This window comes from Natator depressus, chromosome 3 (genome assembly GCF_965152275.1).
Source record: "Natator depressus isolate rNatDep1 chromosome 3, rNatDep2.hap1, whole genome shotgun sequence".
Lineage (NCBI taxonomy): Eukaryota > Metazoa > Chordata > Testudines > Cheloniidae > Natator > Natator depressus.
Window position 1 is genome coordinate 204,795,198 of NC_134236.1, and position 17,514 is coordinate 204,812,711.

The 17,514-nt window shown below is 42.8% G+C and overlaps 1 protein-coding gene across 1 annotated transcript in view; it reads left to right on the top strand.

Annotated features, from left to right (window-relative positions):
- The first annotated feature begins 422 nt into the window (after positions 1-422).
- The window catches only part of LOC141984262 (bifunctional protein GlmU-like), a 70,377-nt gene continuing 53,285 nt past the window's right edge, over positions 423-17,514 (top strand). The window contains exons 1-2 of the mRNA XM_074947197.1: positions 423-544; positions 14,233-14,332. Of these exons, the coding sequence (XP_074803298.1) occupies positions 14,258-14,332 (75 nt within the window). The 5' untranslated portion in view covers positions 423-544; positions 14,233-14,257. The remainder of the gene's footprint in view (positions 545-14,232; positions 14,333-17,514) is intronic.

The following is a 17,514-nucleotide window of genomic DNA, read 5'->3' on the forward strand; positions in this document are numbered from 1 at the left end:
TGAATGTGTTAGAATTTGTGCAAGAAGGGCCAAAAATTGACTGGATGCAGGATTCCGTGGCGCTGTTGTGCCAGGATGTGTCAAGGTCTGGATTGTGTTGGTGCAGTAGGAGCATCAACACTTGTTCTCTGTTTAGGAATTAGAATTTGGGGCCTGGGTTCAAAAATTGTCTAGATCCAGCAAGATCCAGCTGTCAGATCCGGTTTTTGCATGCTCTTGCACTGGGGTGTGTGGGGATGTGGATCTTCTGGAGGCAGTAGGAATGGTTAGACTTGTTCTCTGTTTTCATAATACACTTTGTGTACAAAATCCGTCAGGATCCAAGTTGATCCGTCTTTTAGCTATTTCCTACCGCGGTAGCTGTGCTGCTTGCTCCAGAGCACCTCCCTTTCCTGGGCCTCTTGCCAGGGCCAAGCCACCTGCTTCGCCTGTGACCTTTGCACTGAGCGAACCGAGTCCTGGGGCCCAGCGCAGGGTCCTGGCCACAGGAGGGAGTCCAGGGAACAGGACAGCCACTGTGCAGGGCTCTAGGAAATTTAATATGGTAAGTTAAACTGCTCAGCTTGCTCTGCAACTTTGTTTCCTCTGCTCCAACTTCCCGGCTCCAACATTCACCTTCCTTGCTGGGGGGCTCCTCTGAGATTCAAGGCTACGGCCCTGGCCCTGCTTTGGTCATTTTGGCTACTTCAAATCCCAGTGTCTCTGGCTGCGTCTGTGAGATGAATCAGCCATGCGAGGTTGTAATGTCCGTGTGCGTGGAGGTGATTAAACATCTTCAGGATTTAATTTCAGCAGCAACGCAAGGGGCAACGAGAGGCATTGCCACAGGAGAGCAGTTCACCTTGACTGCACATGATGATCCCAAAGCACTGCACAGACTCCATAACATGTGGTACCACACTGTGCCTGCCTCTCACACAGTAGAGAGGCCACCTGCCTCTCCAAGAGAGAGGAGGACAATCAGTGTGGACAAACACAGGACAAAGACTGTTTTCAAGGGATACCTCACTCACACATCAGTAAAAAGAAAAGGAGTACTTGTGGCACCTTAGAGACTAACAAATTTATTTGAGCATAAGCTCAATGAAGTGAGCTGTAGCTCACGAAAGCTTATGCTCAAATAAATTTGTTAGTCTCTAAGGTGCCACAAGTCCTCCTTTTCTTTTTGCGAATACAGACTAACACGGCTGCTACTCTGAAACCTGTCACACATCAGTGTTTCATTTGTAGTGTAAAATCAAACAGGTCGATCACAGTGTCTAATTACCACTGAGAAACAGGATGAAGTTTATCCTGCGGGATGTGGGATATTAGATACTAAATAAAGAATATGCCTTAAGATAAGGAACAGGTGATCACCCTACTAATAGGAGAATTTGAAATTTCCCTCCCTTTGCGAGTCTTTTCCCCAACATCACCCTACGTTTCTTTGTGAAAACAAAAATTGAATCATCTCCATGTATTTAAATTATGATTTATAACTGGGAGGCTGATTGGTCTAATTTTCAGGTGCACTAAGGACCCCTTACACTATTCTGGTAAATGTTATTTACATGGGTTTTCTGTCCACTCTTCATGGTAAGAAGAGTGTAAAAGGGCCATCGTAAAATGAGAACCTGGACTAATATATACCCCGTTCTGTAAGTGTCTCTGGACAAAACATGGACTTAGCACCTGCCTTTTATGTGGCCTTCCTGGATCCTCTAAAGGGCCTGATCCTGCATCTGGGTCCACGTATGCAGAGTGCAATTGGGGCTCTGTGCAGGAGCAATGGTTTGCCTGCGCAGATCCAGTTGCAGGATCTGGCCCTAAGAAAGAACTAATGTCTTTCTTTTGCCTCTGTTCTACTCAAACTTACTTTAATGGTTGCAAGGAATATGGCTGCTGAATCTCCGGCACCCTCAGCTGCTACACTACTGAAAGTCCAGAGGATTCTGAAGCTAGTCTGAGAAATTGCTCCTAAGGACAGGTGTGTGGGCAGCACCACAGGGAATCTCCTATGCCTGGGAAGAGGTGATATTAGTCCAAGTACACAGGGGCAGCCTTGTAATTTTACTAATATTCTGTGTGATTTCTGATATCCATCTAGAACAGAATAGAGGAGTCCTGTGGATGAGCCAGACTGAGCATTCAGTTGACGATCTCTGATGCTGACCTTGTTAGGTTGGGTTGGGGTACCTGTGTTTTGATATCATAGCTGTTTTCAGCCTGATGCTTAGACTGTTAAGCTATGAAGAAGCCCCCACCTTTAGGATCTGGGTGAGAGATTGGCAATTTTGGCTAGGGAATCAGTCTCCTACTTCTCTAGCAAATAACCTCATTTATTTCCTCTCTGCATAGAGATCATTCAAATCACTTTCTTTATAGCCTCTTTAGATATAATTTGGACACCGATGTCATATATAATATCTCTAGCATTGAGACTCTGTCTGCTTGAGATGGGGTAGGGCATTTTGGGAATACAGTGATGTATATCATGACATTCCATCTAGACAATATGACTACTGTTGTATATGCAACCCTAAAACTGATATATATGGGATTAGAGCAAAAATCTGGTTCCACTGAAGTCATTAACAAAAATTTCCAAGATTTAACCCTCAAAGCCCCAAACCGCCTTGAAAGGAACAGCATTTGGTAATATTGCTCACCATCTATACAGACACGACTAGGTACGATTTGGTTTGAGTGTTGTCAGCATAGGCACAGTGCACTCATTATGCACGTGTAGATATTTAACATTCAACTTCTTCCTATAGGTTTTGTCCTTTTTTCTAAGTCCAGATTTTTCTTTTATTTCATTCTCTGCTTTGTGCATCCACGACAACTAGAATTTCACAAAAGCCTCTGTGGCTCTGAAAGAAACTGGATTGAAGCAGAGTTGACTGTTACATGAAGATAATTATGTAGTGATGCCATGTAGGTTGTCAGCAGATAGTATTTTGCAGAGAAAAAACATTATGCTACAGTATTCAGTCCATTGTGTTTAGACGTGAGAATATTATGTGGATTCCTTTGGTGTTCCTTTTGCCGAAGTCTATTTGCAAAGGTTTATAACTTTCACTCTATTCTTACCCTAGATGGACCCTAGCCCCAGTGACTTCAGTGGGGGTTCTGCATTTATAAGGGATCATCCCCGGTGACCATATTGCAAGATTGGGGCCTTCAGAATAATTGTAAAATGAAGGTCTTCATCTTTCATAATGAGCATGTACTCTGGGGCTAGAGAGTGTCTCTTCTCCAAGCAGATCATTGCAGTTCCGCCCCAAAATAGTACATAAAAAACCCCACCAAAACCATTTTTGTTAGGATCAAAGCCATAGACATTTATTAAAAATGGCACAAATATGCTTTTACAGGTCTATTTAAAAAGAAGCTATTTTTATAACAACTCACAAAAGAATGGACATCTCACAAAAGAATGTTCTCTAAAAATTAATCCCTTTTTAATATCAAAGTAACTGCAGTGACACATTGTGCAGCATGCATGGATAGTGTTAAGACCAAACGATGCACGTCTAAAATGGCAAATACACATTGAGATGAGACCAATTGCTTTTTTTAGACTCTCAAACTACATGAACTTTTATGGAGCGCTTTAGCTAATCAAGTCTAATCAAGACAGCCTAGTCATAAAAAAGATTGAAAAGGTAAAGGCCAGATATTCAAAGACTTACCCGCATGCTTAACGACACCTATGCTTAACTCTAAGCACGTGCATAGGTCTTGTGGATTCAGGACCCAAATGTTCATAGACAACCCTCGTGGTTTTGTCATGTACTTCTCTACGCAGAAAATAATGTCAAGGTAATAAAAAGGCATGAAAAATAATTTGGAACGCTAAATAGGAGTGCTTTTGTACTCCATCTTTGCTGCCAAAATACATTAAGTTGCACTGTTGTGGTTTTTTCCTCCTGAATTTTCTTTAAATTCTGTGTCTAGCAGCCTCCTTATATGAGGCTGGAAAAGTCAGCTGTGCCTTTACTCATTTTAACCACCAGGTGTCATCATTTTAGAGAGACAGGTGAACCAGATATGGAGAAGCTCTAAGAGCTTTACTGAGTTTTTCTGGGCATGGTTCCAAATGGTAATATCTTTTCCCACCAGTTGTGTTACAGAGCTACGCTTTAGTTCACTTAAAAAAAGGGGGAGGTAGGGGAAGGGGTCAGTTAACTCCCCCACAAATCCCGTTTCACTCATGTACAGTACTTTTGGGATAGCTGCTTTGTGAGCAAAGGGCCTGATCCTGCAACTGACTCCCTGTGCAAAGACCCCTGTGCTGGCGTGCAGCCTCACTGAGATTAGTGGGTCTCTGTGCAGGGACAGGGATCTTCTTGCACAGAATTAATTGCAGGATCACAGCTGAAATCATCTGCAGGACTACACAGACGAACTGCATGAAAGGAACAACAATAAATCTCTGGTATTGTGCCCGGCGAAGCAGGGGTGGCATTGTCGCATCACAAAGGTGCAGTTTTTATTAATCCAGCAAAGCCTGGGCAAAGGTTTTCAAAAGGGGCTCGAGATTTTTGGGTGACCGAGAGATGCCTTAAATGGGCCTGATTGTCAGAAAGTCCTTGGCCAACCCCCTGAAAAGCAGGCCCCTTTAATGTGTCTCATTTCAGGTACCCAGAAATCGAGGCAGCTAAAATTACTAGTCACTTTTGCAATTGTTGACTCTGATGTTTCTGTGGTTAACTGAACATCACCTACATTCTGCCTCCCTTGCGAGAAAGCTCTTACCTCCAAGACTATTGTCTCTCCGCCTTTTCTTTTTCAAAGCAGTACAAGCTGTCAGTAGTGGACTACTCCGTACCACCCACCTACCCCTAATGTACAGGACTGGCTTTGCAACTGACATTCAACCAGATGCCCTGCAGTACAGATAGGATCCGTTATCACTTTCCTTCCACCAACCTTCACTTTTTTGACTTTAGGCAAATACATGGTGTGCCGGATAATTTGGCAAAATAGGTATTAGGCTCGAAGCAAATATATTAATAATTTCTAGAAAAAGCCTTTTTTTTTTTCTTTCTTTTTTTTCCCCTTGCAAACCTCATTCCTGGCCTGTAGCCAGCAGGGCAAATTCACTGCCAGTGTGAGTGGGCACAACTGCATAATTTAGACAACCATGGGGGTCCGTCTGAATTATGCCCGACTCCACAGGGCTGCCCTATGGGCTTCAGAGCTGGATATTGCAGCCCTGCCCCTAACCTCTCCTCCATCCCTCAGCCCTGCTGCTGGCATGCCCCCTGGGCCCAGGCTTGGGATAGCATCCTTAGGAGGCAGCGCTTAGAAGTCTTTGGCTCACCCTAGTCCTTATTTGATACAGTCTTCTATCTAAGCTATTTATATGGCCCTCATAACCACAGTATCTATGGTCCTCACAATCTTTGTTTTTTTAAATTAATTTAGTCACACACACCCCTGTGAGGTAGGGAAGTGCTATTATCCCCATTTTAGAGATGGGGGTACTGAGGCACAGAGAAATTAATGTCTTCATTGCTGCGTTAACCAGGGCTCTTAGTCAGGTGTTAGCACCTAAGCCCCCTCCCATCCATACACAAAAATCTCTCCCCCAGGCTAGCTGGCCCATCCTAGAGTATAGGGTAAAGCTTAAGCGCTGCTTTCACTCAGGCTGGTAACCAGCCTGCTTTGCAACACAGGTTAAACCACTCAAGTGTTGATAGTCCTCCAGTGCCTTCCCACAATTCCCCTCTGTGCCCAGAAGGACAGACAAGTTCTCCCACAATTCACTGGGAACAAATTGTAGAGCAGCTCAGCACACAAACCCAAGGGATGTGGCTGCAGAAGTTTTAGCAGCACACATGGGGGAGCACAGCACCAGGGAGGACACAGTACCTTGTGTGTAAGTGTGGCTGCTCACGCCCTGGCTAGACTATGACCCAGGTGCCGATCACCTGTTACTTTGACAGTGAACACACACGCCAAGTGACTTGCCCTAGGTTACACAGATAGACTGTAGCAGAGCAGGGAATCAAACTCAGGTTGTCCCAGTCCAGGCCAGACCTGGGTCCATCCTCCCTATCTTTTCCTCACAATGCTTTTTATGAAATTAGTCCTTACAGCTGGTTGAAAACGTCTGGGTTTTCAGAATGTTGATTCTTTTTTTGCTGTTTACCGACCAGCACATCGAGTGGTTGAAATGTTTTGAAAACTTGAAATTTTGACACAAAATTTGCATGAAACAAAATTCAGAAATGTTCTCTGAAAAATGTTTGGCATTTTCCATCCAGCTCTACTAACAATGTAAATGAACGAAGCCACCTATTCCTTCGGGATGCTAACCACTGGAGACCGGTACATAATAGGCAGAGGGATTCTGTCTTAGCCCTTCCATCTGAGAGCTTTACCCCCTGGATTTTGAACAGTTGGGGTTTTTTGCTGTGGACTTATAATGGTCCGGTCCAGCAGAGAGACAGATTGCAAGGCTGATGCTCGCTTATATTCTGTTCATTGGTCCCTGAGCCCATTCAACTGCAGAGTTGGACACCAGCCTTCAACAGCCCAGCTGATTTTAAAATGAGTCCCCGGGCTGGGTGTGGAAATCAGTGGCTCTTTTCGAAAGAATAGAACTGTTAGTGTCTGAATGGCAGTACTATGCTCCTTTTGTTTTTCTTTCTTTAGCTCTTTGTTATAGCAACATCTGTAGTCTTGAGTAAATAGCATACGGGGAGAATACATCTTGTATTTCTATTAAAGAAGCAAAATGGTGTAGGGGCCATGTTAATGTATAAACTATATAGTCTGCATGTGAAGGAAGTTGATACTTGCTGGTTTGGGATTAAAGGCAGCATCTTCCTTTGTAACACCTCTAGGCCGATCATGAATAATATCATTACTATTTATATAGCACTTTGTGAGTCACATCCTCAGCTTGTGCAAATCTGCATAGCTCCATTGACTTTAACAGAGCTCTGCTCATTTACACGAGCTGGGTTCAGGATCATGATTCTTCCAGATCTGGAGCTTGTTTTTCACACCTGATATAAAACCAACTAACCCACAATTCAACTCTAGTTTCATGGTTTTCATCTCATTTGAGCCCTTGCTTAGGTCTAGGGAAATTTACCACCTTAAAATGGGATTGAAAGCATTATCAGTCCAGGTCCCACCTGCCGTGAGGTTAGAAGGACTCCTAAAGGAACTAAGTCAAGTGAGAACAGGAAGGGAGGAGTGAACTTAGAGACCAAATGGCTGGCAGAATTGCTGAAATCTCCCTCACTGCTGGAGTTAATTCCCTCAATGCAGTGAGGAGACAGGTGATAGTTTTCTGCATTTTAAAAGCTGTTGTCAAGACCCAGCTGGGGAAATCTCATGCCACAAGTTGGTCTTAAAAGTCTGCCAGAAAAACTTTCAGAAGCAGATGAGATGACGAGCCGCTTGAAGAAGAACGTCTTGTGGGCTGTGTGTGTCTGTGATCTGCAGGTGCAGCAGCGAAAAGAGAATGGTCTATTAATAACCTGCACCATCATGGCATTTGACAACTGACTCGTTAAACTGAAATATTGGCATTCTTAATATTATTTCACAAGTTACCTACAGGCTTAACCTAATTTTCTTTAAAATATTATAACAGATTTTAAGGCCAGAAGGGCTCATTAGATCACCTTTCATCCTGTTACTCCTGTATTGAGGCAAATAACTTGTGTTCGACTAAATTTGTTCTTTCAGCCAGGCGTCCAAGATTGATTTGAAGACATTAAGAGATGGAGAATCCGCCTCTTTTCTGGGTAGTTTGTTCCAGTGGTTAATCACCTCACTGTTAAAAATGTGTGCCTTAGTTCTAATTTAAATGCATGTGGCTTTAACTTCCAGCCATGGGCTCTTGTTCTGCCTTTCTCTGATAGATTAAAAAGCTGGTATTTTCTTCCAGTTTAGATCCCTCTCACGAGATTAATGTTAGTTGTTAATATTGTCATTTATTATTAATTATTGGCTGTGCTTGGCCCAGAGTAAAAAGAGAGACTTGCCTCGAGGACTGTATTCAAGGGACCCAATACTGCAAACATTGTGTATGTCTACACTGCAAGTAAAACCCCATGGCTGACCTGTGCTGAGTGACTCAGGGTCAGGGGGCTTGGGCAGTTCAATTGCAGTGTAGCCTGGGCTCTTGGACCCTGTGAGGTGGGTGGGTTGCCAAGCCCAAAACTCTACACTGCAATTAAACAGCTCCTTAGCCTGAGCCCCGCCCACGCAAGTCAGCAGGCACAGTCCACCCGCAGGTGTCAAACTGCAGTGTAGACATATCCACTAGGTGCGTCTTTAACTTCACTCATGGCAAGTGGTCCATCAAAAGCAAAGTTAAACAAGTGCATAAGTATTTGCAGGATTAAGAGACAGAAACAGACCAGATAAGTGTGAGTCTTCCAGTACAGGAGAGTGCAAGCTAAGACCTCAATGCACAACTTTACTTGTGTGAGTTGGTCCACTGAGTTGGAATGCAGTGAAGGAGAGTGCAATGTCATCCAATGGACAGGGCACTGAACTGAGACTCCGATCTCAGATGGGGGCCTGTCGGCATTATTGTAACACCAATCATTAATAAAAATGAGTTTGATGGGCCTACCCATGTGAGTAAACTCGTGCGTGTGTTTAAATATTTGCAGGATCAAGGCCTTAGAGTTAGTTGGTTTCATCTTCCTGATCTCAACCTGTTTCCTCTGTTAGAATGCTGGGTGCAGCAGACATTTCATGAGTTCGTGTTTGCAGACGTACATTTCTTTTTCTTTTTCAGAATATTGGGTATCCGTTTCTTTCCTCTTCCAAATTCAAAACACTATTTGAAGAGACAAAATAAAAATTCCCTTGTTTGTAGCTGCCTTTTTTAACCTTTGTAGGGTATGTCTACATTGCAGCGTGGAGGTGTGCTTCCTGGCCTGGGTAGATAGACTTGCACTAGCTCTGTTCCAGCTAGCATGCTAAAAATAGCAGTGTGGACTTTGCAGCATACGTGGCATCTTGGGCTATCTGCCTGAGCTTGGACCCGGGGGTTGGATGGGCTTGGACGTGGGCGGCTAGTCCAAGCCACCATCAGTGCCGCAATAGCCACACGAGTGCGCTATCTTGTGCAGAGCTGGTGTGAATGTCTCCACCCGTGCTCACAATCATTCTGTCTCCAAGCTGCGGTGTAGACGTACCCTTTGAGGCATGAGAGTGCAACTTGTTTCCCTCAAATTTAAGTGGGAGATTTTCAAAGGCCTGCACAAAGGGCAGGTCAAGTAATCCCAATGGAAATTTGGTGCCTGACACCCCTTTATGCCTTTAAAAATCTTCCCATATATGTTTTTTCATTTGTTTGCTTCAATCGGTTATGAACAAATGTATCCGGTGGATGTACCTGGCTCATCGACATCAACACAGCTGTGTTCTCATAGCTAACAACATTAGCTGAAAATCAGCAGGAGGCTCCCAAGAGCACAGAACGTTGGTTTTGTCTATGTCGTGGGCAGACAGTTTTCTGCTTAGGTAATATCTCGTCTATGGTTTTATAGCTCTCCTGGCAGTGGGGTTTGTAAAGAGCTATTATTTAACATAGGAGGGTCATGGACTGTTCCATTAGAACAAAACATTAATGTAAACATTTATCAAATATAAACAGGGTGGTACTAAATCTTTATAAAAATGCAAACTGATACTCTGCAGCAGGGCCACAAAGAAAGGTGTGCGTGAACTGTAAATTCCAACAATTACAGTAAATACACTAGCCTGCTCACAATAGCTTTAGGTCTTGATCCTGGTAAGTGCTGAATGCCTTCTGCGAGGCACATATATCCAGCACGTCTCAGGAGGTGCTCAGCACCTTGTGCGATCTAGCCCTACTAAGGAAAGTTACCAGACAAAAGAAAGAACAGACATCCTGTTTTGTTCCTTCATGGGATCTCCCATGTAGCAGTGTCTCAAGGAGAGAAGGAAACCAAAGAAGGGCAAGGGAAAGAAACACGTCAGCAATAAACACCGCCAAGCAGAACCCACTTAAATGTAATCTGTAATGGTACCACAGGTGAAGTCATCCTTAGTTGACTTCCTATCAGAAGTTCTGCTGGAGATAGTCCAGAAGCAAGCAGTGTTGACTGATATGCCAGGACTCAGAGTGCTTTATATGGGTCCGCTGATTTTTGCAGAAGTCTTTTAAAAGTCTGCCCTGCTCTCTCTCCCTCCTCGTTGCTCGGGGAGAATGTGGACTACTAGTATGATCTTCAAAATCAAAGCCCTGTGCAAATGCTAGGAATGTTGCAGAGGTAAATCCAGGCCCATTATCCAAGATGAGGACTTCAGGAACTCCATGTCTTGCAAATATTGACTTTAGTTTCTGAATGACCTATGCCAGTGAATTCTGAATATAGCCAACTCTATATATCTCAAAGTAATCAACTGCAATTATGTATGTCCTTTCCAGAAAGACTGATCTGTGGCTACCAGCTGCCAAGGTCTTTCAGATTGCTTTGTAGAGAGCAATGGTTCTGGAGACTGTTTCCTCACCCTACCCTCCACCCCCCCAGTTACATATTTTACAACCCTCTACTAAGGTCTGAATTTGCCTGTTCAGACCAGGCCACCATACAGATTGTTGTGCTCATGCCCTGCATTTTTGTTACTCCTTGGTGTCCTGCCGGGATTTTGGATAGCATCTCTTTATGAAGTACCATTATGATAAGAATGGACCTTCAGCCATGTAAAGCTCATTTCAGTCCTGCCAACATGGCAGTAGGTCTGTTGGAAGTTGCCTTCTTCAACCACACCCTCTTTGACAAAGTTGAGTCCATTTCCAGCATGTTCATCCTTTAGTTTTTCATCTCTAATTTGCTGAAGTTGGCTGGCAGATGCTGGGGTTGCTGCCATAATAAGGTCAATGTAGCCTTCGACATCTTTCTCTAAAGCCTCTTCTTCCATTGGTGGCTGCTCGGCTGCTGCTCTAGATGGTGTCTGCTGCTATTGGTGCTTTCCCAGGTATGTTTTCAATGTTGAAAGAAAATTGTATCCGCCCGGGTCGAAATCTTTGAATCTGAGGTAGAAAGTCATCCAGTGGTTTCGAACCCAATAGTTCCAATAAGGGCTAGTGGTCTGTTTCTATATTAAAATTCACGACAAATACAGTAGAACCTCAGAGTTATGAACTGACCAGTCAACCACACACCTCCTTTGGAACCGGAAGTACGCAATCAGGCAGCAGCAGGGAGAGAGGGGGGAAAAAAGCAAAGACAGTACAGTACTGTGTTAAAAAAAATTAAGGGAAAGTTTTCAAAAAGATTGGACAAGGTAAGGAAACGGTTTCTTTGCTTGTTTCATTTAAATTAAGATGGTTAAAAGCAGCATTTTTCTTCTGCATAGTAAAGTTTCAAAGCTTTACTAAATCAGTGTTCAGTGGTAAACTTTTGAAAGAACCACCATAATGTTTTGTTCAGCATTACAAACAACCCCCATTCCTCATAACTCTGAGGTTTTACTGTAGAAAACAGAACTTATCTGAAATCTCTCAGCTCTCTGGATCCATCCATTTAATAGGCAGCAGGTTTAAAACAAACAAACGGAAGTATTTCTTCACATGGTGCACTGTCAACCTGTGGAACTCCTTGCCAGAGGACACTGGGCTAGATGGACCTTTGGTCTGACCCTGTCTGGCCGTTCTTATGTTCTTATGAACGTCCACTGCCTGAGCTGCCAAAATCAAACTTTTCTAGCAGAGCCATTTATGCTATTTAGGCTCCACTGCTGCCTTGAGACAGGGCGCTGACCCCTCCTGGCTGCAGCTTTCACAAGTCTCCTTCCTAACTTTCCACTTGCCCCACTCGCTCACCACCCTGGCAGTCTGGCGTTCTCTTCTTTCCTTTACTACTTCTTTAAAGAGAGGGATTCGCTCACTGTTGACCCCAGGTATTGCAAGGAAGTAAACATAACGAGCCATGCTTTAAGCAGCAACTAGTAAACTCTCCCAACTAGGAAGTTCCCACGTTTATTAAACTCCCCACTGCAACGCATCCTGGTCCTCTCTGGTAACACTCCAAGACCTCCACAATGTGCTTTGCTGGATCAGGGGCAGAGCGCACAGCACCTGGCAGAATTGAGCCATAGACCATAAAGGCCGTGTGACCCACCCAAGGAAAAGTAAATGACAGGTGGTGATGCTGAGCTCCTGAGCAGATTGTCTTAACTTCACTGCTGTAATTAATAGGAACATATGTCTTGTTGACTGGGTCAGACTTGAGGTCCATCTAAGTATCTTGTCTCCGATGGTGGCCAGTACCAGCTGCTTCAGAGGAACCCCTCTGCAGGTGGATGCGGGATAATCTGCCCTCTATAGAAGTCACTCCCTAACCCACAATAGAAATTGGCTTAAGCCCTGAAGCATGAGATGTTGTATCAGTTATCAAACTCTTTTTTAGATTTACTATCCCTCTGTATTCCTGTTATCCATATAAATGCCCATTCTCTCTTACAACCTCGCTAAGTTCTTTGTCTCACAGACATCCTGTAGCAATGCGTGCACAATTAGACTGTGGAGCTGAGCTGTGTGTGGGGGAAGCATCAACTAATTTTGTCACCAGTTAATGGGTTGGTTGGCACTAAACCTGATTTGCAGACACAGACCACGGCGAAAGCTCAGTAACTGTGGCCGCTAAGTGTTTCACCTTAGCCAGACAACAAGTCTGGCACATCGGTGCCCACCTGTAAGTCACCCAGCACATTTTCCTTGTAGTTCAGCCCTCGACGTATTTGCGTAGCGAGGTTGCCACCCTTCCTTCCAGTTCCTTGTGGTAGGACGTCCTGCAGCACGTTGGGCCGTGCGCTGCTGTGGCATTGTGTGAATGTTGTTAGAGCACTCTGTCCTGGTGAGGCACTATGGGATAGCTGCATGGATTCGTCCAGAATACGCTGGCACAAGCAGCCATGTAGATTTGGGTGAACACACGCAGCTGTGCCAGCTGCTATGTGGACAGAGAGAGGCAGATCCTCAGCTGCTGTAAATTAGCTGTGATCATTTGCACTAGCATAGGATCTGTCCCCAAATGAAGCATGTTACTTGTAACTTGTTAGGGTGATAGTGCCTCTAGTTGGTTACAAAATTACAATTAAAAGTTGCATTATGGGCGGAGCCAAAATCTAGTCCAAACTATCCCCCACCATATACACTGAGTGGCACAGGAGCCAAAACTCATACCCAATCTTAATTCTCTCACCATGGCAGACACAAATGATTGTGAGTGCAAATGAAGGGCCAAACAAGGTGAAACATTCAGCCAAAGCAATAACAGGTGATCCAGCATATGCACAATGACCTTGATAAGATAAATACAAATCCAAACAGGACAATGGAGAGCCAAGGAATAATTATGAACAGATGAATTTGCAGCTATCCCATGAAACAACCTTTGAAAATTATTGTGTGACACAATCATATCCCTACTTATCAGGGTTTCTGCAAAAAGCATGGAAGATTCAGACAATGAAAGCCAAGGAGGAGGTTCTCAAAGACACAAATAGCAGCTTGGTGCCTAAAGTCCATTGAAAGCGAGTGGGAATTAGGCACCTAACTCCTGTCTATAACTTTGCAAATTTTCCCCTTGGCCCTTACATGATCCACCTGGAACTCATAATTTTGAGTAAGGATCAGCAGAGCACTTAAGAACATTCTTAAATTTAAGCACATGCTTAAATGTAAGTGCACAGGGCCCCAATTCAGCAAAGCATTTAAATGTGTTCCAAATTCTATTCCTGTTTAGCAAAGCACATGAATTCACACTTAAGTGTTTTGCTAACTTGGGGCCTAAATTAGCTCTACACATTTTATTGGACTCCAATAAAATTTAAACCAGATTATTTATTGGACAAATTCTCACATAAAATTCATGATCTAGTTGGCACCCAAGATATAATCCATTTTTATAGGTTTCAGAGTAACAGCCGTGTTAGTCTGTATTCGCAAAAAGAAAAGGAGGACTTGTGGCACCTTAGCGACTAACCAATTTATTTGAGCATAAGCTTTTGTGAGCTACAGCTCACTTCATCGGATGCATGCTGTGGAAACTGTGTACAGTTTCCACAGTATGCGTCCGATGAAGTGAGCTGTAGCTCACGAAAGCTTATGCTCAAAAAAATTGGTTAGTCTCTAAGGTGTCACAAGTACGCCTTTTCTTTTTGCGAATCCATTTTTATAGAAACTGATGCAATTCGAAATGCATCTTTTTAAAAAATGAATTGTTTCCATCCCAGGTGTTTGCCCTCTGCATTTGCCTATATGCAGTGTTCAGGTGTTCGGTTTCAAAGTGATGACTTACATGTGTTTGAGGAACAGCAAACTTCTGAAGAAATGGTATGTTAGAGCTTCCTGCTCCACATTTTCTGAGGCAAAACACGAGTGTAAGATGAAAAGAGAGTTCTCTGGCAATCTTTCATTTTATGTTTGCTTATAATTCATCATCATTTGTGGCAGATCCTTTATCATCTACTCTACCTTATGTCTTTTATCTTTTCTAATACTGTATTTTAATATTTAAATATGCCTTGCAGTTCAATTAAAAAGTGACCATCCTTTGAGAAAAGGACTCATCATACACTGTGTGCTTTGCTTTTTTTGTTTTGTGCTTAAAGGCGATTTAAAAAAAAAACAAAAAACAAAGATATAACTGTATTGTAGTACAATAAGAAAATGCAATGATTACTTTCCGCCACCTTTTTGCCAGACAAATTCCTCTGTGCTTTTTGCTTTAACAGTAGGGAACAAAAATGTGCAAAATAAGAAGATATATTTTTAATTTATGGGAGTTTTTTAAAAGGCTGCATTAGGTTCAGATTAAAGCCTGCCGCAGATTCAAGGGAAAATTTAAGAAAATCAATTTTCCCAGATTGGGGGGGTGGGGGAAGGAAGGAGAGAAAAACACTGCAGCTTATAGTGTTCTTTGTTATTTGACTCAATAGCTCTGTTCCCATGAATAGCTGAATAATCACTGGTTGGCCCAGCGGTGGTATACATACAGACTTATCTCCTTCAGACTCTGTTCTTGAACCTGCAGCAGCACGGTTTTGATCATTAACAGTTTCTTGCTCTTATCGTTGTTAATTTTTTCTACATCTGTGAGTCTTACTCTGAGACTGGAACACAGCCATTATTCCCTGCTGCGGAACCGGCACGCTCTATAAAAACATGGTTTTCAGATAAATTAACATTCTCACAAGAAATCATAAGGAATGTCAAGAAACCAGGAGCTAAATGTAACAATTTTGGTGGGGAAATTTGCAAATGTGCTGTCTTACAGAATTCAGAGCGTGAGAGGAAACATACATAGCTTAGTAAGTAACAATGCTTCAGAAGAAAACACTTGAGTAAAATTTGTATTTGGAAAGGCTGCGTGGTTTTGCTACCTGTTATTAGAAATTGGTAGTGTGTAATATCTGTGATGTCAGGACTGGCCATGGGCACCTGCAGATGCTGTGAATGCAGCAATTCTCAGCTGCAGCACAATGGAAGCAGAATTTAAAGTGGGTATAGATTTCTAATGTGCAAAGGCCCCTGGGTATTATTGTTTGCAGGGAGGTATCTATTACCTAAGGTAAATCATGAGTGGTGTTTGGATTTTAGTGGAATATTAAATAATGAAGGGCTTGATAATGCTAACCTTATTTATGTTATGTTACTGCCTCGAGGGCCTACCTAGATCAGGGTGGTAGGTGCTGTACAAACCCATAGTAAGAAATAGTCCCTGCCCAAAAGAGATTATGATTATTAAATAGACAAGTGAGGCTATATGCGTATTATTGTATAGAGGGAACTAAGGCAGAGGAAGACTTGTCTGAAGTCACACACAGCATCTACGACAGTGCTGGGAACTGAATCAAGGTTCCCTGAGTCCCAGCATTAGAAGACTATTCTTTCTGTCAGTGTGGGTAGTTCTTTCTTATGCAGTAGTCCTGTGTCCTTGAATGGGTCTACTTCCAATAGTAAAGACTACGCACATGAGCCATGCATCACTAATAGGATTGGTCCCTTAGTGCCTTGCAGGTTAAAAGTGATGGTAAGAAGCTTCTTTTTTCCTTTACAGTTCTGCAATTTAAATTGTTGTTGCATGTAGTCCTGTGAGGGCATCATCATTTCAGAGGCTAACGAAGACATGAATAACAAAGGAAACTGAAAGCAAAGCTTTCTCTGGTTTTGGTTTGATAATTCATACTTATTATCTCTTTGTATTTTGAGCATCACCTTTCCCACTTACAAACAGTTATATGGTTAAAAAGATATTTCCAGAAGATAGTAACCTTGGCAGTAGTTGTCAAGGCTAATAGTTTGACATTTCATATCACCCACAGCTAATCAACTGAACATGGCAACACATTTGAAAAACCCATTATAGATGTACAGCTTAGGAGTAATATGTCAAAGCTAGCACTAACAGCTGTTATGTAAACTGGCTGATTTTCTTCTGCTGAATAGTCACATGGTAAAAGAAAAAGTGCTTTTGAAGGACTCAAGAGCATCTAAGCATGAGGACCTGAATAGTGTACTGTACTTTTGAATGCCATATATTTATAGAAAGTTCGCCACGGTGATAAGCACCCAGTCTTCTCTTTCAGCTGCTTTAAGATATTTTTTTCTCCCCCTAAACTGCTGTAGTTTCCAAAAGATGTGCTGTAAGATATACCATGCGACAGGTGTCTCTGATATCCTCTGAAAACAATCTTTGGTACAAATGATTTCCATAACTGTTGTCTATACCTTCCTCCAAGATCAGGGAAGCTCAAAGAACCCAGAAGTTACATTCAAAACTGTTTGTATGCCCCATATACCTAAGTCCAGTAGGCAGAGAGAGAGAGAGAAAATAATTTTGTTCTGAGTCTTCTAGAATAAATAGTTGCTCAAGATAATAATTCTTAAATTAGTTGCGCTTGCTAATTGCTGAGGAAATAATATTTTTCTTTAGATGCTGGGTAGGTTTCAAAGCTTGTATATAGAGGAAAAGAACTCCGTGTGCTTTGAAAACACCAGCTGAGCAACCTTTTACAGTGGAGTTAAGAAGATCATTACCAGTCACATAAAGGGCTTCAGCTGAAGGCTGGCAGCTTTATTTAATAATAATGTTTAATTCAGCAACATTGTGTGCAAAAGGATGGCTCAGACAGGTTTATTGTTTAGGAAAGAATTGGAAACGAATACAGAAATACACTGAAAACTTACGCTTGCTAGAAGTGAGGTACAAGTCCTTTCTTTGCAGATTCAGATGTTAGTGAAAGAGACAACCATCTGCAGTCTGCCATGGCACTGAGATGATACCGGCCTTCAAATGCACTGTTGCAACTTCCATTGATACCAGCGTGAGTGGTGTGTGTGCCGCAGGGGCCAGAATTGGCTTACTGACCTTAGCAGAGATATTGAGTGGAGGTTCATGCTAGTTTTGTTCAAGTGAAGAAATTAGTCGCATTGGACTGGGGCTCAGGAGACCTGGATTCCAATCCTGGCCCTGCCACTGGCCTGCTGGGTGACCTTCTGTAAAACAGTTTTCC